The sequence below is a fragment of the Podarcis raffonei genome, chromosome 15 (assembly GCF_027172205.1).
Source record: "Podarcis raffonei isolate rPodRaf1 chromosome 15, rPodRaf1.pri, whole genome shotgun sequence".
NCBI lineage: Eukaryota > Metazoa > Chordata > Lepidosauria > Squamata > Lacertidae > Podarcis > Podarcis raffonei.
Window position 1 is genome coordinate 3,223,536 of NC_070616.1, and position 20,963 is coordinate 3,244,498.

The 20,963-nt window shown below is 46.0% G+C and overlaps 1 protein-coding gene across 1 annotated transcript in view; it reads right to left on the bottom strand.

Annotated features, from left to right (window-relative positions):
• Positions 1 to 8,671: 8,671 nt before the first annotated feature.
• The window catches only part of LHFPL7 (LHFPL tetraspan subfamily member 7), an 82,657-nt gene continuing 70,365 nt past the window's right edge, over positions 8,672 to 20,963 (bottom strand). Inside the window, exon 3 of the mRNA XM_053367928.1 lies at positions 8,672 to 10,531. Coding sequence (XP_053223903.1) covers positions 10,305 to 10,531 — 227 coding nt within the window. The 3' untranslated portion in view covers positions 8,672 to 10,304. The remainder of the gene's footprint in view (positions 10,532 to 20,963) is intronic.

Here is a 20,963-nt window from a genome sequence, read left to right on the forward strand (position 1 = left end):
GTTCTGGGCTGCCCAGATGGCAAGACTCGCCTTTGGACCTCACTGATGTGGTCCAAGGAAAGCAGAACAATAGTTATCATCTACATCTAACTTTACCACTAAAGCCAACCTTACTTTTAGAGGCTGAAATGTCAGAGGCGCTCAGGGAGCTGAGGACTGCTGAGAATGCGAAAGTGTTCTCTCTCAGCGGCTCTCTCAGGTGTGTGTGCCTGCGCGCGTTACTAAGGAATATCACAAAGGGCTGCCAAGGGAATATCGGCACCCAATGGAATAAAATGCAGAATGACAAGAAAACTTCTTTGCATCTCCCCTTTTCTTTTTTTTCAACTGCACAATTTGGTCTCCTAAACGCCAGTTGCTGACGACAATGGAATTCAAGAAAACTTTCCCGCACTTGCAACGTTTATGGCCATTTCATTCAGAGTAACTGCAGCAGAAACAAAGAACTGATTTTGCTACTGTCTCAAATGGATTAGAAGTAATAACAGAATCGATACTAATTCAAACCTATTACCCTTTTGCATTTTCAGTGCCGTTGTTCTAAGAAATTACTCTGAGTAGGCATCTTTTTAAAAGATTCAAAATCTATTTTATGCTAAGAAAACAAAATGCTTTAAAAATTGGCTTTAAGTACTAATCAGGGCAAATTATTTAAGAGTCAAATCCTCAGCTGCCTGGAACGTTTGGTGGAAACCTACCTCAATGTGTGCTATTCTTTTAAGATTTGTTTTAAATGCTAGTGACCGTGTTAGATGATATTAAAGGCTTTATTAAAACAAAAACAAATGAGACACATGGAATTGCATGGATCTGAGCAGTGGCCTGGGATGGGGCTGCTTTCCTATCTGCTGGGGGGAAAGAAAAGGCATGAAGACCCTGTTTTGTTTTTTCCTCCTTGCAGAAAAAAGCAATGCTTGGGAGTGCCCGACTAATATTAACAGAGAGTTCTTGAGGAAATTAAAATGGGGGCTCATAAAACCAGCTACCCAGTGAGAAGGGCCCAAGGCAGGTATCAGCACTGGTGGGCTCTGCTGGATACCAGCTGTTGGTTCCAGGTTTGCATGTTCCCTATAACAGAGCTGGAGTCATTACCTGGCATGTACATGTTCTGAATATCCGTTCCTCATTGCATAGGCTTGAGGGTTTTTGTGCTCACAGAGCTACAGTTCCCAGGATTCTTGGGGGGAAACGATGTTAATCTTTAAAGATGCAATTGTCAGATTCCTTAGTTTCTGGCTGTGTACACACTGCACATTTAAAGCACACAGCTTCCCCAAAGAATCCTGGGAACTGTAGTTTATTAAGGGTAATGGGAACTGTAGCTCTGCGAGGGGTGAACTGGTAAGCCAGTGCCTTTATAAAGTGTGCAAGCCCGCACTGGACCAAGACAGTCATGGCCCACCTGCCACAGAGGCTTCCATAAATGCTCCATTGCCATTTTGCCCCATCCCATCCACTCCTCCTCACTTAACTCAGCATGCAAGGTTTTGCAGAAATGAAAGCAACCCCTACTGACAGCATGTATCGCTTTATTATAATAATACAGTGTTGGCAAATCAGAAAATTTCACATTTCAAATCATTGGAAGCATTTTTATTCCACAAGTCAAATACAGCCAGGGGGTGTAGGGTGAGTGGGAAGGTAATAGTCTAAAAAAAGGAGGCACCTGGACAAAAATACAAGGAACCACAGTAATGGAAAATACAGCTTTTAGTTACACATAAAAATTATATTTTTATATTTTTTATATATTTATATACATATTTAGAATCAAACTTGAACCAGTATTTTAAAAAAAGAAAGAAAAAGGAAATTGGGAAGCTATTATGCACAATTTAATTTACAAACTGTACTTGTTTGTAGTTTCTCAGCACTAGTGTAAGTATTGATATTTATTTTCCCAAGGGCAACTTTACAATAATATATCCTTGTCTGTTTTGGATTCAGTCAATGAATGATTGCATTTGTATGTTACAACAAACCACATCACAATAAACCATGGTTTATGGAGAAAAGTTGAGACTTTATGCACTCCCTTTTCATCTTCCTCCAAGTGTGATCACAAGGAGGAGCTCAGAAGCGTTCAACTCTCACTTCTACTTAACCAGAGCTTGCCATGCAATCCAATCTTAGCTATGGTTTGTTTGAAACAAGCCAACTTCAAACCATCCTTTATGAAGCTGGCTTGTTTAAACAAACCGTCATTAATATCCATCTTCCTTGTGGCTTCACCAACATGGAGGGAGGGTAGGATTATTCTTGAAGTGATAAACGATAGTCTATTGAGATGGTCAAATGCAGCCATTGTAGTTGTGCACAGCTTTGCACTATGAATCTCTGAGGGTGCCTTGTCTCAACCAAACCACGAGAGCCAAACCACACCTCCATATTTCTCAGTGTACTTGCCTATTATTAGTGTTTTAGACTAAGGTGCTGCCTTTAGGCAGAACGTGATTAACCCACGTCATAAAACAAGTTAACCAGAATCAGGCAACAACTTGTATGTCTAAACAAGCCATCAACGGGATGAGCTGTCAATGTCAAGGTCTGGCAAAGCCAACTGAAAACACCACACACCTCAGCTCATGTCTCAAAGCAGAGCCGTTAAACTTAGAACAGTGTTCCCCAAATTTCTGACAGCTGTAGACATACTGTAGTTGTTAAATTGAGATGCGTGCTGCATTTTTATACCTGGAAAGGTTTGCCTTCAAGAATTACCCGCAGTCTCGGAAGCACACGCTCACCTGTATTTCCGTGTAATACATTAAGACTTGATTCTAGCTTTGAAGGGGCTGTCAGAACCGCAGCCTCCCACTGCTTCTCTCCTACACTTCTGCTCTTCCCAGGAGAAATGTGTGTCATCTGAATTTCCTGCAATGACTTGGATGTAACACCAGAGGAATAGAGAAAGCTGCCTGCTACCAAATCAGACCAGCAGCGGATCCAGCTCAGTGTTGTCTGCACTGTTTGGCAGCATCTCTCCAGGGGTTCAGAGGGCAGAGAGGGGGTATTCCAAATCCTGCCTTCAGGTGTTATAGGGGCCTCCTGCAAGCAACTTAGATGCTCCAACACAGAGCTATCCCCCTTTGCTCCAGTGCACTGCGGGAAATGTAAAAGGACAGCTATACCTGTGCTATACCAGGAGAGATCCATGCCACCTGGGTCTTCGTTGGGGGTGCTGGAAAAGAAGGCACAGAATAAGCACAGCTGGAGGGTGCTGCTGGGGTCCTGGCACTTGGCCAAAGATGCTGGGCGCTGGGGCAGAGGTACAACAGACGGAGAGCCATTTGTGCTGCATCTCTTGTCATTGCTGAATGCTCTGAATTGCTCCTGCTGTGGAAAATACAAGGTAGCAATGCCTTCGGAGACATGATCTGCAAAGATGCCCCATTCACCCCTTGGTTTGGTCCCAAAAGCAGTGTTTCGTTTACTAAGGCTTCTCAGAGCTGGTTTCTCGCTGCACGCCTGTTATGTACTGAGTTGAATAGGATCCAAAATGCAGCAGTCTGATTGGTCCTAGAACAATAGGATCCAAAAGGCAGCAGTCTGATTGGTCCTAGAACAATAGGATCCAAAAGGCAGCAGTCTGATTGGTCCTAGAACAATAGGATTCTGAATACAGCAGTCTGACTGGTCCTAGAACAATGCAGCAGTCTGATTGGTCTGCAGGAACCACCCAATCCAGCTCCAGATGGAAGTGAATCCACAACCTGATTGGCCTACAGGAGAATTGTGGAATTAACCAATCACGTGCAGCCCATTGTGTAAATAATGTATATAAAGCAGATACTTTGGGGAAACTTTCATTCCCTCCTCACCACTATGAGCTGAATAAAGAGCATGAAATTCACTCTCGACTCTGAGTATATTTCAACGCCACTTGCGAATGGCTGACGCAGTCATTGCTGCTTTGTGTGACTCTGAATGGCCTTTGGATATTTGGGAGGAAATAGGAAACAAGCAGGCTAAAGGGCTGGTGTTTCCTGCCTCCCCATCCCTTCTGCTGGCAAATCCCACATTTTTCTGACCCTCTGGTCTTTCATGGGGACTTTCACAAGAGAAATTGGTTAGATGCAAAGATTCCCTTCCCTCTTGACTGAAGAAGCCTGTCTGGAAAGCTACCTCTGCATCCAAGCTGATGTTTCTGCAGCAAGAAGACTGTACCAGTTAACATAGTTCATCTTTTTACAAGTGTAATGAAGGGTTTTTTTAAAAAAAAAGAATATTATCCACCAGTTCCCCCCCCCACTTGAAATGCCACATTTTTCAGGACTAATCTCTCCAGCTGAAAAATGGCTATTCCCTGTGTTTCAAGTTGCATTAACAAACTACTTTTAAGTAGCATTTAAAATGATACAAAAAACGGAAGCATTGTTCAATTCTTTTCTGATATACATTTCAAGGGGGGAGGGCAGAACGACGACGTTTGACATCATTAACTATGCTGGGGCTCTAGAAACCAGTTTTTAAATATGAAATTGTGTTTTGGCTACAGGAAAATTTGTACAGATCCTTTTAAAAAAACGACAAAACAAAAAGACAAAACCCACACTAAAAGAGTTGGCAGAGGGTACAAAAAAACCCTACTTGGGGCTCAATTTAAGGTCCAGTTTCTGCAAAAAGGACACACACACACCTTGTGCATCCTGGCAAATCGCTTTCCTAGTGAAACGCTTCAGCAAACAGTTGTAAACATTACACAAAACTGATGTTTTTGAAAAACAAGCAAACCACACAGAGAAATACGATTTTCACGACATTGTACAACATTTTCACTGGCTGATGAACGTTTTGATTCGATGGTCCATACTGATCCCATTCTGTACACTCGTCCTATTGTTAAAAGGCACAGGTTGGTTGGGAGAGGAAAGGAAAGGTGGGAACTTTCTACTTTTCATCCTCCCTCAGTCTCTCACGATAGAGGTTAAGAATTTCACTTCTACCTCCTAGTTGCTTCTTTTAATACTCCTTACCTCATTAAACATTTACCAGAAAATGTCCAAACTGCTATGTCTAGAGAATCAGGCAGAACTACAAAAAATAATTAAAAAATTAAAAAATTGGGTGTCTGTGTGAAACTCTGGGCTATCTCTTAAGTGGTCTCCCTAGTGCTGTTGCTCAAGGCAGGAGGTGTCTCATGATGAAGGGGGGGCAGTTTTTGCCAATTTCCCCCTCTACCTGCAGACCCCAGCCTCCTTTCCCCACCAAAAGGCAGTGCTTTTTTTCTGGGAGTACTCAAAGGCACACAGTACCAACACCTCTTCTCTTTTTTTCCCTAGAAGAAAAGCACAAATTAAAAGTGTAGCACTTACTGTAATAATTTCATGGTGAGTACCAGCACCACTTTTTTCCCCTAGTAGAAAAGCACTGCAGCTGGGGATAAGAAAATCAGCCAATTTTGGTTTCTGATTTTTCCAATATTCAGATCTCTTCTCCAACTTTCCACATCAGTCGGGGGGGGGGGGAAATCGGGATGGGGACTCTCTCCAGCATTCTAATGCAAATTTCCCCCAATATACACCTTTTTATATGACATATATTTGCATTTTTTCACAGCGTTTTTTCACAACATAATGCTGTTTTGCATGTCTTTCGACCCATACACGCATTTTGATGCACACTCTGCCCTGGTATACACGTTTTGTACACGATATTGGCTGGAAATGGCAAAATTCAGAGAAGTGTCAGTCCCAAAGGATTTGTTGCGTTTCAGCTTGTGTATCAATTTGGTAATTTCAAATTAGGTTGCTTTGTTCTTTAAATGAGAACTGATGCCAATGTCTGCCCCATCCTTCCTCCAACCCCCTGGAAGTGATTTTCAAAAAAAAATAATTAACTTTTCTCCTCCAGCAGACACCTCCTGCTGAACCAATCGCTCTAGGAAGACTAAATGAATTCTGCCCTCTGCTTTGGGCATAAGAACCTTGCATAAAGGACATGCAAGTAGCACTTCCCTAATTCCCGCCACAATGAAAAAAACCCATTGTGGAAGCCAACTCACTCCATTTCAGACACCTCCGCCATCTTCTCCCCGGATGAAGCTCAGAGGAAACCTCTGTTTTGCAGAAGAAGCTTTAATTTGCAGTGCCAAAATGTTGGCCTGTCATGAAAATCACTTCTGCCCTGCTTAGTACACAGGGCTGATTGGCCGGCCCTTGTGGCAATCACAAAGCCGCTTCAACTCTTATTGGAGCAAGACTGAGTGCAGTAGAGGGGTGGGCCCTCACCTCTTCTCAGAGAATATATATATTTGGAAATTACTCCTCAAAGCGGAAGCCCCTTTCCATGCCCAAGGCTCCCTCTGAGCATAGGTACATAGAAAACGGCTTTCTTCATCTTCTTTTTACATTTATACCCCACCTTTCCTTCAAGGAGCTCAACAAGGTGGCAAACGTCATTCTCCTCCTCCCCGTTTAACCCCCACAACCCTGTGAGGTAGATTGGGCTGAGAGTAAGTGACTGGACCAAGGTCACCCAGGCGGATTCATGGCTGAGTGGGGATTTGAACCCTGGCTTCCCAGGTCCTAGCCCAACCCTCTAACCACTACACCACAGTGGCTATCAGCGAGACTGATGGGTCCACACAGCAGGTGGGGAATTTAATCTCTGCCTGAGGGACACTGGAGAGCTGTGGCTGAGGTCATGGACAATAAGTGGGTGGAACAACGGATGCAGCTCTGATCTTTGCATTGTAGGCTACCATCCCAGTTACATAAAGGTAAAGGTAAAGGGACCCCTGACCATTAGGTCCAGTCGTGGCCGACTCTGGGGTTGCGGCGCTCATCTCGCTTTACTGGCCGAGGGAGCCGGCTTACAGCTTCCGAGTCATGTGGCCAGCATGACTAAGCCGCTTCTGGCGAACCAGAGCAGCGCACGGAAACGCCGTTTACCTTCCCGCCGGAGTGGTACCTATTTATCTACTTGCACTTTGACGTGCTTTCGAACTGCTAGGTGGGCAGGAGCAGGGACCCAGAAATGGGAGCTCACCCTGTTGCAGGGATTCGAACCGCTGACCTTCTGATCGGCAAGTCCTAGGCTCTGTGGTTTAACCCACGGCGCCACCCGCGTCCCCCCAGTTACATAACCTTCAGCTATTTCGACACCCACCCACCCAAAAAAGCCAGCAAGCAGGTTCTCTGCTACTAGTCTACTTTGACATTGGCTCCCCAAGGAGTCTTTCTCTAGCCCTGCCTAGAGATGCCAATGAGGACTGAACCTGGGACGTTCTGCATTCTCCTCCCTCTGTCACTGAGCCACAGAATCAGAGCAATTTGCAAACCTCAAAAAGGACGACTGATCATTGTTCAGCTGAGCCGCAGGTCCCTGATCACATCTCATAATCTTGGAAGCACACGAAACAGCACTGCAAGCACATGAGCTCTGGACCCGAGAAGGATACGGACAACCATGTATTTGATAATGTACATCAATAAGCAAACGACGACAACAAAGAGAGGGTCAAGGTTGTTTAGTTAAATGCTCCAGCTTCCAGGGTCATGAAGGAATGTGGAAGACCAGTCTTACAGCAGTCTCTGTTTGGTCCAAACCAGGGGTTGTCAACCTGGTCCCTAACACCCACTAGTGGGTGTTTCAGGATTCTAGGTGGGCGGTAGGAGGTTCTACTGCACAAGCTGAATCCTCCTTCCATTGAGCACTGCTGGGCGGTAAGGAAATTTCACCACCAAGAAAGATGCATTAGTGGGCGGCAGGTAGAAAAAGGTTGACTACCCCTGGTCTAAACAGACCAACTGCCAAACCCTAACCAGTTCCATTGCTGAGAAACCTTCGGATCTGAATGATAAAAGCCAGAATTGGTTTGCTTTTAATGAAAGGAAGCTGAGATCTGATTCGGGACCCAAATCATTTCGAAAGGTTTAAGGCAAATGGTGTGTTTTGTTACAGCAGCTGGCCGTGGCAAAACGAAACCAGAGCAGATGCCACGCCTGCAACAAGAATCTTCCCCACATCAGATCCAGTTCTGTTCAGATGGGAGAGAGCCAGCTCTGCTAATGCCGAATCGTATCTTATAAGCCACAGAAATGGCCCCGCTCAGCATCCTTACCTGAACAGGAAGCTCTAGCCAGACGTCAGCAGTCACGGACTCAGGGTCAACAACTCAGAGCGACACGATTCTCAAGATGGAAACAGAACTCATTCTTCTCTCTCTCTCCCCTTCTCTCTCTCTGACTACCATCCTTGCAATCTGTAGATAGGACTTCTGGCTTCAGTACGTGTATTTTCAGATAAGTGGCTTAACTCCTTTAATCCTTACATGCGTACACATAGTAAGACACAGGCCAGACGGACTCAACTGACTACGATCCTATGAATTACTCTCCCTGCATCCTGGTATGCACGAGGGTCAGGCCTGAGGCCAAGTTCTTATTAAAATAAATAAAAATAAAGGTTAACAGTTATTGCTTAAGAAAATCGAAAAAAGTCAGCCTGCATTATTTGACTTTTTTGTGTGTGGCTCAAATTACGGCATGCAACTCTGTGTTAAAACCACAGCTTGGTTAAATCGATCAGCGAGTTTAAAGCAGTGGTACCCAAATTAAGTGGTCCCTCTAAGTTCCATAAACTCATCCTCAGTGCCCCTTATGTTATAAAAAGGGTATAGGGTTTGCACGACCCACTGAGGAGGATAATAACACAATAAAACTCAAAACAGTAACAACTAATTGCACATTTTTTCCAAATCCAATTAAAACAATGACTATCAGATGTGAAAGGCTGGAATCACTGGATCACCGGTTTTGTTGAACTAATTAAACTAGATTCAACAAAACTGTTATACATCCAGCAAAAAATTATATATCCAGACCCCCCCATGCATCTTAGCAACCCCCTAAGTAATTCCATTGACCCCCCCCCCACGGGGCAGTATCACCCAATTTGGGAACCACTGGTTTAAAGGGACAGCCTCGGCCTTTCATGTGTACGTTGTTCCAGTGGAAGTTTAGCAGGAAGAGAAAGACTGAGTGACCACACACAGCTAATTCTCAGAAACACTAATATTTATGGCCAAATCCCTGGCAAAGACACAAAACCAATTAAGCAATTATACGGGGCTATGCATCAGGTACAGATACTATAGGCACAATGCCATTTACTTTAAAAAAAGAGAGAGAATGAGAGGATTTTTGAACTGCATTCTTGATATTTGCTATAGCTAGCAATGTAATAGGAGCTCTGCGGCATCTGATCAAAGGATTACCTAGTCCAGCCTCCTATTGCCTCAGGGGAAAGCCCACATGCCTCTGGAAAGCCCACAAGCCGGGGGGGGGGGTATGGCGACAGCCCCCTCCCAGGCTTTCTCCCCAGCAACTGTATTCTGAGGTAAACTGCTCCTGCCAGTGGAGGATCATATTTAACTATCTTGACTTGAAACCACTGATAGATCTACCATTCTCTGTGGAATTGACTAACCCCCTTTTAAACCAATCCAAGTTAGCGGTTGTCACAGTTAATGATGAGATATTCAGGAGCCGCCACAGCAAAGGCTGTTAAAAATAATTTCATCGTGAAGATACGCAAGGGGGAGCCCTCTAAGCCAGGCTGAGAATCTTGCCCTGCTCTTCCTGAAATATGAGCCACATGTTTCTAGGCACAGAAAACACCTCTTTAACCTAGCAAAAAAAAAAAAAAAAAGTTTTAACAGCCAATTCAGAGAGTTACACTTTTGATCTTAGAAAAAGGTGTCTCTGTACATTTTCAGGACTGGCATGCACTGATTCGGCCACAGAGGGCGAGGGAGAGACACGTTTTTTCTCAACGGCACACAATTTTTGCCACAACTCAACTCATTTCCAAGGAATGTCCCCCCCCAATTGCCATTTATTATATTACTTTACAAAATAGCACAGATCAGGCTGGAAAAAACCAAAAAGCAGGTTCAAAAAAGTCCAGATATTTAAGAAACAAGATATAAAAAGTGGATTGAGGCTTTAAAAAAGGTTTTTGAGACACACACGCACACAAAGAAACTGGGAGGTAGACAGATATTTTTGAGGATAAAAAACAGGTTTTTTTGAGGCGTTTAGCCATTATAAATGTCCAAGGCGACCCAACCACTGCTGAGCACCCATTATGCAGATCCAGAACGTCCATTTCTCATGTGTATGGAAGACTCATCAGTGCACTTGGGGTCTTTTGTAGTCATTCAAGTGCTTCTTGCTGTCATTTCTACTGCTCCCCCCTGCCCATTCATTTCTTAGCAATGAGGCTCAACGGAAGCGCCCTAATATTTCTTCTGTCCGCTGATTTCAGGCGGGAACATCTGGATGTTCGATACCGGAAAAGTACTATAAAATTGTGGGTATCGGAGTGGGGGAGGCGTGCTCTTTCGGGGCGTATTTTGCAAAGAAGGGCAGAAAGACAGAGAGCATGACGCCCACGATTGCCAGCATGTAGCCCCATCCGATCTGGCAGTCGCCAGCGTAGTAGATGCTTGAATTTTCGCAGTACCTCTGCACGGCAGAGGAACCGAGGCCGAAGGGGTAGACAAGGAGCCCAAATCCCATGATGAACACTAGCAGGAGAGAAGGCAGAAAAGAAGATGGCATTAGTATATATACAGTAAAACACACACACACACACACACACTTTTAGTGTTGTGCCAACATTTTCACTTGTGTTTCTGCACCCAATTTTTAGCAATTCTGCGCAATCTATCCTTGACAACAGCGTTCTCCTATCCACAGAAATGCCTTTACGTTTTTTTTGTTTGGCAGTGTGGGAATATTAGAATTAGATTTCTCCAAACATCAAATAAGCTAATAAGCGGCTGTCAGCTTTAATGCCCACCTCGAGCAAGTAGGAAAATAAACCCATTAAGCTCACATCGCACGAACCACGGCTTTCTCCTGTCACCGAGCCCCAGAACACTCAATAAACCGTTGTTGGCGGTGGAAGCCATGTTTTCAGACACGCTTACTAATGACCGCTTAATAGCGCTGTCCATCAGCGAAGTCACATGCCAGGGGAGTCCACAAAATTAAGAGGGATCCCTTAACGGGGATCTTGTTAAGAGCAGCTGCGTGGATCACTCATTGCTCAACTTAAGTTCCAGAATGACGCTGAAAGGAGAAAAAGCTTCTGAATGTGACTATCAGCTGCTATGACTGGCCCTCTGATTGTGACTGCTAACATACAAAAGCAAATTTTGCATCCTTTGCTTTGCCCGCTGCCAGCACGAGGCCCTCAGAAGTTCCCCCAGCCCTGTTGCAGGCTCAATTTGCAGAGTCAAAGGGAAGGATATTTTCCACCTCTCTCTCATAATAGTAAAGGTACAGGGACCCCTGACCATTAGGTCCAGTCATGGCCGACTCTGGGGTTGCGGCACTCATCTCGCTTTACTGGCCGAGGGAGCTGGCGTACAGCTTCCGGGTCATGTGGCCAGCATGACTAAGCCGCTTCTGGCAAACCAGAGCAGCGCACGGAAACGCCGTTGACCTTCCTGCCAGACTGGTACCTATTGATGTACTTGCACTCTGACGTGCTTTCGAACTGCTAGGTGGGCAGGAGCTGGGACCGAGCAACGGGAGCTCACCCCGTCACGGGGATTCGAACCGCCGACCTTCTGATTGGCAAGTCCTAGGCTCAGTGGTTTAGACCACAGCACCACCCGCGTCCCCTCTCTCTCATAATACTAGATGCTAAATTGGGGGGTGGAGCAAAACTGCTATGTGGAGAAGTTGCAGCATTAAGAGGCAATGTGATGGAAGTTTATAAAATGATTCCTGGCATGAAGGAAGTGGACAGAGGAAAGCTTTTCTCGCTCTGTCCTAACACTGGGAGTCGTGGGCATCCAGCGAAGCTGGACATTCAGGAGAGACAGAAGGAAGAACTTCTTCCCGCAGCACAGAGTTATACTATGGAACTCTCTCCCACCAGATACAGTGACAGCCACCAAGCTGTACGGCTTTGAAAGAGCATTAGGCAAACTCATTGATCAGGGTACCAGTCACAATGGCTACGCTCTCCTTTCGTTGTCAGGGGCAGTATACGCTTGTGGGCTTCCCTTTGGGTTCCTGGTTGTCCCCTGTAAGAACAGGATGCTGAGCCAAATCCCCAGGCCTGATCCAGCAGCCAGGCTCTTCTTTTACATTCTGAGTAGCCAGGACCGGCAGAAGTGGACGAATGAAGGTCACAGGCAAGGATGCGGCAGGTGAGGGGCAATCCGATAAATGGCGGTGCGCTCCTTTGCCAGACACCTCTCACCCTCCGCCAAGACATCCCTCTGACCCTGCAAAAGTTAACGGCTCACCTCGGTTAGGGCAGTTTTGCGACCTCCCGCAGTCGCCCGGCTCAGGCCATTCATTATTTTGCTGCACTGCACTCCACACTCCTTCCCGCCCTGACACCAGTAACCCATTAAGAATCCCTCACTCAGAGTCCTTCGCCAGAAAAGTCATTGTCAGCTAGCGAGATGGTTTATGGCCGAGACCACAAGCATCAATTTAACAGAAGGTCACCTTTTATTTCTGCTTTCTAATCTGCCTGGCTTCCAGGGACGGGGGGTTTCGCTTCCCCGGGGCTGTGGTTTACTGGCTTGTGTTACCTGCGCTCTACAGTAGCGGATGCTCTTCGCTATATAAAACCTTCTTCTGGAGGATTTACAACCTGCCCGTAAAACACCCATTTCCCTCCCACAGCTGAAATCCAGAAAGGAAGACCTGCCGGGATGCTCTGCCTTCTCCTCAGCCAGGAGAAGGGTCACTTCTTGCCCTACTTCAACCAGATCTGCCCACCCCCCTTGCACCCTGGCCTGGAGACAGAAAAAGCCCACATGCACACACTTTGCAAGATATGAGCAAACGCTGCACCAGTAGAATTAATCTGAGCCTGGAAAAGAGCATAGAGCTGGAAGAGGAAGTGGGAAAGAGTGGCACTCTTTCTACTTCCTCTCTCAACTCTTCTGTACTATTCAAGGGGGGGAAAGGTTTAAATAATGACAAATAGGACAATGTGTGTCATTTAGGGTCAGACTAGGATGTGGGTGGCGTTGTGGGATAAACCACAGAGCCTAGGACTTGCCGATCAGAAGGTCAGCGGTTCGAATCCCCGTGACGGGGTGAGCTCCCATTGCTTGGTCCCTGCTCCTGCCAACCTAGCAGTTTGAAAGCACGTCAAAGTGCAAGTAGATAAATAGGCACCGCTCTGGTCGGAAGGTAAACGGCGTTTCCGTGTGCTGCTCTGGTTCACCAGAAGTGGCTTAGTCATGCTGGCCACATGACTCAGAAGCTGTACGCCGGCTCCCTCGCCCAGTAAAGCGAGATGAGCGCCGCAACCCCAGAGTCGGCCACGACTGGACCTAATGGTCAGGGGTCCCTTTACCTTTACCTTTTAGGACATGGGAGACCAGGGTTCAAATCCCCCACTCGGCCACAAAGCTCACTGGGCAAACTTGGGAGCTACTCTCTCAGCCTAGCCTACCTCGTAGGGTTGATGGGAGGATAAAATGGAGAGGAGGGCTGCAGGTGCCACCTTGAGTTCCTTGGAGGAAAGTGGGATATAAATACAGGTTGTCTCCAGCTATATTCTACTCAGACCCATTGAAAGAAACGAACCGGCCATCATTAACACTCCAAAGGGCCTATTAAGTCCAGCACTCAAGCGGATGCCTCAGGGAAGTCACAGTCCTCTTCCTTTTGTGACCCCCAGCGACTGGTATTCAGAGGCATCCTTATCTGACACAGAAAGTGTCAGGAGTTCAGCCTACACTTGAGTAGGACTCTGGCAGAGACACATGCCCGACTGGCATGTTCCCTCCCTCCTGGTCGATCGTTCGGGAGCTTCAAAAGCTTTCTTCAGCCCAAACATCACAGCAACCGATGCCAACCAACACCGGCACACTTAGGGATCCGCAGAGTCTTTGCGCAGTTGCATAACAGACCTCAGCAACTCAGCATTTTGGCTAATCTACTTTATTTACATATAAACACACACGGAGCACTGCAACGTGGCTCCCTCTCTCTCTAGCATCAGACAGCAAAAAGAGAGAAAAACAAAGGACAATAGTCCCACTTCACGGAACACAGTAACACAAACATCCTGTCTCCGTCACTTCCCACTCTGTGGAGTCAAAACATACACCATCATGTGATAGACAACAATCCCATGACTGCAAACATAGATCAGGAATTCAAACAGAAAGTAGCCCAAAGCCATCATGGGTGGCTAGAAGCCTTCGGGAGCCTTATCTGCCTAGTCCCATTTTAAACCCATCTAATTCCATTATTTCAACTATGGGCTGTGTAAAGTCAGAAGAGCTGTTCAAGAACTGGGAGAATGAGATCCACAGGGGCAAACCCATTAAACCAGCAGCTGCAGTTTTTTGTACAGGAAGTCTCCAGAGGCAGCCCCAAGTATGACACACACAGCAGCAGTGTAACCCAGAAGCTAGCAGGCTGTGTGATTAAAAAGAAACAGCTGCAATTCACCCTAAAGTTTCTAGATGGCAGCACCACCCAGGTCTCAGCAGTCTCAATGTTCAGGAACCGGCATCGGTCCCTCATTCTGTTCCTTAAGTATCTCCACCAACAAAGCATGAACTATTTATTTTTATTGACATTGAGAGAGGTTAGGGGGTCCAGGGCTTGGTCGTATGACAATAGCGTGTTTACATCTCCCTACATGTAAACAAACTGTGAAAAAGACTCTATGAATTGAAAATGGGGATGCTGTGTGCTTTCCCCCGTTTACTGGTAACACAAGAAAATCTTGTAATAAAAAACGTAATAAAAAAAGTATGAACTATAAAAGAGACAGCCTTCTCCCCTTCTAAGTGGCTGGTGGGGGGAACTAGAGTGTAAAAATTTGTCCTGCACTTCTAACAAGATTTGGGGCAGACCACTATGGCGTCCCCATGAGCAAGGAGGCAAAGTTACAGAATAGAAAACTTTATGGAATAATGCAAAACATCAAAACTATCAAACTGAAGTCTCTGAAAGTCCTTGAATAAGTCACGGTACCAGACTTTGCCTGGCGGAGATCTAGCTTGCAAAGCTTTGTATAATTGGCAAATGTCCAATTCTGATGTCCAACTCCGAACTCTGCTGAACAGTGTTTCCGGATAGCAACTACTGTTTCGTTCAGTTCTTCATCAGCCAGTTAGCTCAACAAACACTTGTAAGTAGAAAGATGTGCAATTTCTTCATTAACCAATCTTCTTTTGGATTGAAAGAATATATATGAGAATAAAAAATACTCTGGAACAGTGCTCATGTGATTATGTAGTCACCAAGGTCCAGACAGAGAAGGCTGGAGGGGCAAGTCTGGTACCAGGGCCTGAAGAACTGCCCCCCCCAGAAGATGGCAAAGTTGCTACTTCTTCCTTAGAGGCTTTTGAGCAGAGGTTGGATGGTCCTCTGCCATGGATGCTTTAGCTGAGATTCCTGCATTGCAGGGGCTTGGACTAGATGACCCCTGAGTTCCCTTCCAACTCTACGATTCAATGATTCTATCATGTTCGCCAAGCGCAGCAGAGGCGAGGCCACGCTCCCTGTTGCCAAGAGTGCACCCAAGGCGATCAGATGCAGCGGGAGGGGACTCTCGGTTTCCGCGTTCTCCCTCTTCCAGGTTAAAGGGGCCAACCAAGGCTGGCATGCCACAAAGCTAAAGAGCCAGAACTGATTATTACGTAGATGGCCCTGTGGGGAAGCAAAGCTGTTGAGGAGCCGGGACTGGTAGCCATGGTTGAAATGAGGTCAAAGCAGATGGGATAGACGCCATCAGTACCTACAATCCCAAAATCCGAGGGCTTGGCAGGCACCAGAACAACCTCCCCAGTCTCTCTGTAATAAAAATCTGCCGCTGCCCACAAGGCCAGGTGTTGGGAGTAGAGCTGTTTTCCTCTTTCTCGCCCTCTCTCCAGCAAGGAGCGGTTATTTTTGGCTCAATTTAGGTTGCAACAGCTGGCAAAATCCCAGCGTTCTTCGAAACCTATCTTGATGCATTTGCATCAGGACGGAAGAGTCTGTCCTTTAGCTCCTCTCTCTCTCCTCTCCTGGGGGGTTCTCTGCTTGAAAAAGGCAGCGGTTAGCAGAACCAATAGGACAGGTGTGGCCAAAGAGGCAGGCAGTGCTTTCCTTGGTCACCTTGGAGCCTCTACGATGGCTCCATTCTCTCCGGGGAAAAACTATTCCTTGTCCACCACACACAACATTTGTTGCAGGGGATTCCCCCAGCCCCTACCCTGATCTTAAATTCAATTTGCCACATTTCCAGATCAGTTTGCATTTGGGGGGGAGGGACTCCATGAAAATCCAGCAGCATTTTAGTGCAAATTTTCCCTAATAGACACATTCCTGTATGACATTTTGCTGAATATAAACATTTCCCCCTAATATAATTTGTCTGCAGCCTCCGCTAATAATTGCTTTTATACACACACTCCCACCCCCTAATATATTTACTCTTGCACCCATTACTTGGTCGGAGAACTGCAGGTTTTGTTAGGGACAGGGTGACTTAGGGAGGGTCAACTTTAAATGCAAACTGGATCAGAACTACTCCTCCAATCCGGGTCTGAAAGTGGGCACAGAACAGCACTTTGTTTGGATAGCTATCATATAACTTCTTTGAAAGGAAGGGAGTGATATAAATTTGGAATAATAATATTTTACAATTATTATTATTATTATTATTATTATTATTATTATTATTATTATTGGGATGTGGGTGGCACTGCAGTCTAAACCGCAGAGCCTAGGGCTTGCTGATCAGAAGGTTGGTGGTTCAAATCCCCGCGACGGGGTGAGCTCCCGTTGCTCGGTCCCTGCTCCTGCCAACCTAGCAGTTCCAAAGCACATCAAAGTGCAAGTAGATAAATAGGTACTGCTCTGGCAGGAAGGTAAACGGCGTTTCTGTGCGCAGCTCTGGTTTCCACAAGCGGCTTAGTCCTGCTGGCCACATGACCCGGAAGCTGTCTGCGGACAAACGCCAGCTCCCTCGGCCTATAGAGCGAGATGAGCGCACAACCCCAGAGTCGTCCGCAACTGCACCTAATGGTCAGGGATACAATTATTAATTTTTTATTTTATTATTATTATTATTATTATTATTATTATTATTATTATTATTAACATTAACTAGCAGGGAATGCCCAGCACTGCCTGGGAATTTTTAGAAACCATAAATATATTTTGATTTATAAAGGGATTGTGTAATTTGGACCTGTCACACACAAAAAACTGGGTGAAGTCACAGCAAAGTCAAGTTGTGGTCCATCATCTTGCTTCAAAATGGCACCCGGCGTCCAAATATCAACAAAGATGGCAGTGCCATCTCAAGAGGCATCCAAACGCACAGAGAGCAAATGGAGAAACCATTTCCCAAAACATATAGTAGATTGCATTGCTCAACTCTATCATTCTATAATAAATATAAACATGTCCTTAAAACAATAGTACTTAATGTGTCCAAGCAGCTAAGCTCCTAACTAAAATTCAGAGAGGTTTGCTTATTATGTATATCTGGGACACAGGGTTGTGTGTGTGTTTCTAACAGTAAGAGACCCAAACATCAGCTTTCCCCTCCTCCATTTCAGGCTGCTAATAAAGACTCTTATGTGGAGGTCAAAAACAGAGCTTCGCATTCATCAGACCCGCTCCCAAGTCCTGTCACCATTCAGAAGACCATGCTTCCACCCCCCACCCCATCCCTCCCTAGTCCATTCCACAATTCTACTTCCAACATGCTGTAAATCAGCACAGGAAATAATTATCCTCTCTGAAGTGTCTCCCCCATCTTCCAGTTTTCTCTCAGCCCCCCCCCCTGCCCACAGCCATTTGTAGCCCCATTCCAGCCATACGGCAGACCACAAAACCAAAGATTTAAGAGTGTGCGACCCTTATTTGCAAATGTTATTTGCATTGGGGAAGGGGGGCGAGTCGGAAAAGCTTCTGGGCAGGCAGCTTTTGGTTAGGGGAGGGTGAGCTGTCTCCGATTCCGTTTATTATTTTAAAGGCTTACCTTTTATTTATCACGTAAAACCCAAGGTGGTTCACAATATACACGGAAACATCAAAATCAATAAGCAACAATGGCTAAAACACCCAGAGAGTCATATATATATATCCTTGCCTCTGCTGTGGTCTTTAGCAAACAACAGATCTCTCTGCCCAGCCGAATCTGCGCTTGGCCAAACCTGGGTAGCTTTAAAAGAGGATTAGACAAATTTCATGGAGGTATCTCAATGGCTACTAGCCCCGAGGGCTCATTTCTTCCCCCATGGCTGGAGACAGTGTGCCTCTAAATAGCGGTTGCTGGGAATCACAAGTTGTGAGGGTTTCTGCTGTGCTTTCTACGATACGATAATCTTTATTGTCTTTGTCCCATACAGAACAATGAAATTGAAAAATCCACATAAGACATCCAAAACCCAACAAGCCTGCTATCCCAGCTATCCCAACCTGGTTAGCCCCCTAAAAACTCTGATACCCCATTTTTAAATACAATATACTCCCATACAGACTCCTTACACTGCGTTTAAAACCAAAATCGTATTTGGGTAGAAACTGTTTCTCAGGCAGCTAGTCCTAGTCTTAATAACCCTGTACCTTCTTCCAGAAGGCAGAAGCTGAAAGAGATCGTTTCTGGGGTGTGCACTATCCTGCGCTCTCTCTGCAGCTTTCTTATGGCACCTGGAAGCATAGATTTGATCTAAGGTGGGAAGAGTGCACCCAATTCTTCTCTCTGCAGTCTTTACAACCCTGGACAGCATTGTTTTTTCCCTGACTGTGCAGCTCCCAAACCACACACACAGACCATAAGTTACCGTATTTTTTGCCCCATAGGACGCACCGGCCCATAGGACGCACCTAGTTTTTTGGGGGCGAATAAAGAAAAAAAATTATTCCCCCCCCCAGGAAATGTCTCTCTTCAGACCAGGTCGGGGGGCAGCTGCCAGCCTCCAAACCAGGTCAGGGAACCGAAGCCCGGGGCGCGCTGTGCAGCGCGCCCTGTGCTTCGGGCTGCAGGCTGCTGCCCGCAAGCCTTGCGAGCCCATGAGAACTCCCACCGGGCTTGCAAGGCTTGCAGTTAGCTTCCTGACGCCTGGAGAGTGAGAGGGGTCGGTGCGCACCAACCCCTCTCGCTCTCCAGGCTTCAGCGAAAGCCTGCATTCGCCCCATAGGACACACACACACATTTCCCCTTCATTTTTGGAGGGGAAAAAGTGCGTCCTATAGGGCAAAAAATACGGTAATACACTCTCCACAGTACAATGGTAAAATGCCATCAACAGGTCCTTTGAGAGTTTTTCCGGAGGATTCTCAGCTTGCGGGCTGCCCAGTGGGGCATCTGGCTGGTCCCTGGGAGAAGAGGATGCTGAGCTAGACTGGTTGTTGGCCTGAACCAAATTGGAGGCTTGTGGGGGAGAAGGAGCTACAGACTAGCACTCTGTTGCACCCTCACCAGGAATAAGTTGGAGTTCTTGTTATTAAATATACCGAGAAAAAAGCACACCAAGGACTCTGGCAAATATTAGTTTTAGTAGTGGGAGTGGTCCCTACTCACAAATCATTAGTCAATTGTAACAAAAACTAATCCAGTCAAAAGTATGTATTCTGACAAGGATTACAAACTCAAACAGAGATTACAAACTCAAACTCATAAGGATATGTATGACACAATCTTTCGTTACAGTATTAGAGATAAGAGTTTATGAGATACATGTTGATCTACCCACACTTAGTTGTTATCTCTGAGAAACGTAGAAAATAACAGGATCTATTTATACAAATTCTTCAACCTTCCCCTTAAAAATTAGCTGATGAAGGTGAATACTTTGAAACAGGGCCCTGTCCTGGTTTCTGACCCATAATTTACTTCTGACTTCTGTTCAATGATTGAAACTAAGACCTTCACGTCGAATCTGACTATGGACTAACATGAACTTATCCCTACTCATAAACTCTTATCTCTAATTCTGTAACGGATTCCAACTCGGCAGAGATCAAGTGACAATAAAAGGCCCGGTAGGGTTCCACCGGCTTCTATAAAAGCTGCCTAGCTCCTGAGTCTGAATAGTTGCTGGGAATTTCAGGTAGCGAGAGTAATGCTGCGCTCAGAGTCTGCTTATGGGTTTCTGGTTGGTCACTGTGTGAACACAGCACTGGTCTAAACAGGCCTTCGGCCTGATCCATTCCCACCAGGACCTGGCAACCCCTGCTCTAAATGCATGTAGTATTCCTGGCTATGTAGCCAAGGTCCTGAGTTCAAAACTCGCTTGTGCCAAGGCTGGGTAAAACCTTCACGGAACTACAATCTTGCTGGCTCCGTTGCTCAGGCCCACCCCCCTTGTGATATATGATGTTGGCCTTTTACCAAGAGAAGTCTCGCCCATCACCAAGCCTCTTGTTTTGAATTCTTCCGAGAGGGGGTCAACCGCCTCCCACCCGAGGGGGAGGATTTGATGAGTTCAGCAAGATGGGTTCATACATCTTCTCAACAGCGGGCCGGGGGTTGGGGGCAGGTGGGGAGAATCAGTCACTTTTATTAAGATGCTTTTCTTCCACCAAGCCAATTTGCCCTTTTAACATCGTTTGCATTACTTGATGGATGAACTGAAGGCAGTGTGCCTTCAACTAAAACAAGGAGGATCTTGGCAAACGTGGATATTTAAGACTATAACAAATAAGGACACAGCAAGAACCCTGCTGAATCAGACCCAAGCTCTATCTAGTCCAGGAATAGGGAACATGTGGCCCTCCTGATATGCTTGGACTACACTTCCCATCAGCCAGCGTTGCCAAATGTCAGGGATGATGGGAATTGTAGTCCACCAGGGCCACCGGTTCCCCATCCCTGAGCTAATCCACCATCCAGCTTTCTACAGCAGCCAATCCGATGCCACTGGGGAGCCCACAAGCAGGGTGCTCCTCCTATGGCCCCTGGAAGGTTCTGCACAAGTCAATGTGGCCCTTGGTGGTTCCACAGCCCTGCCTTAAAGGGCCATC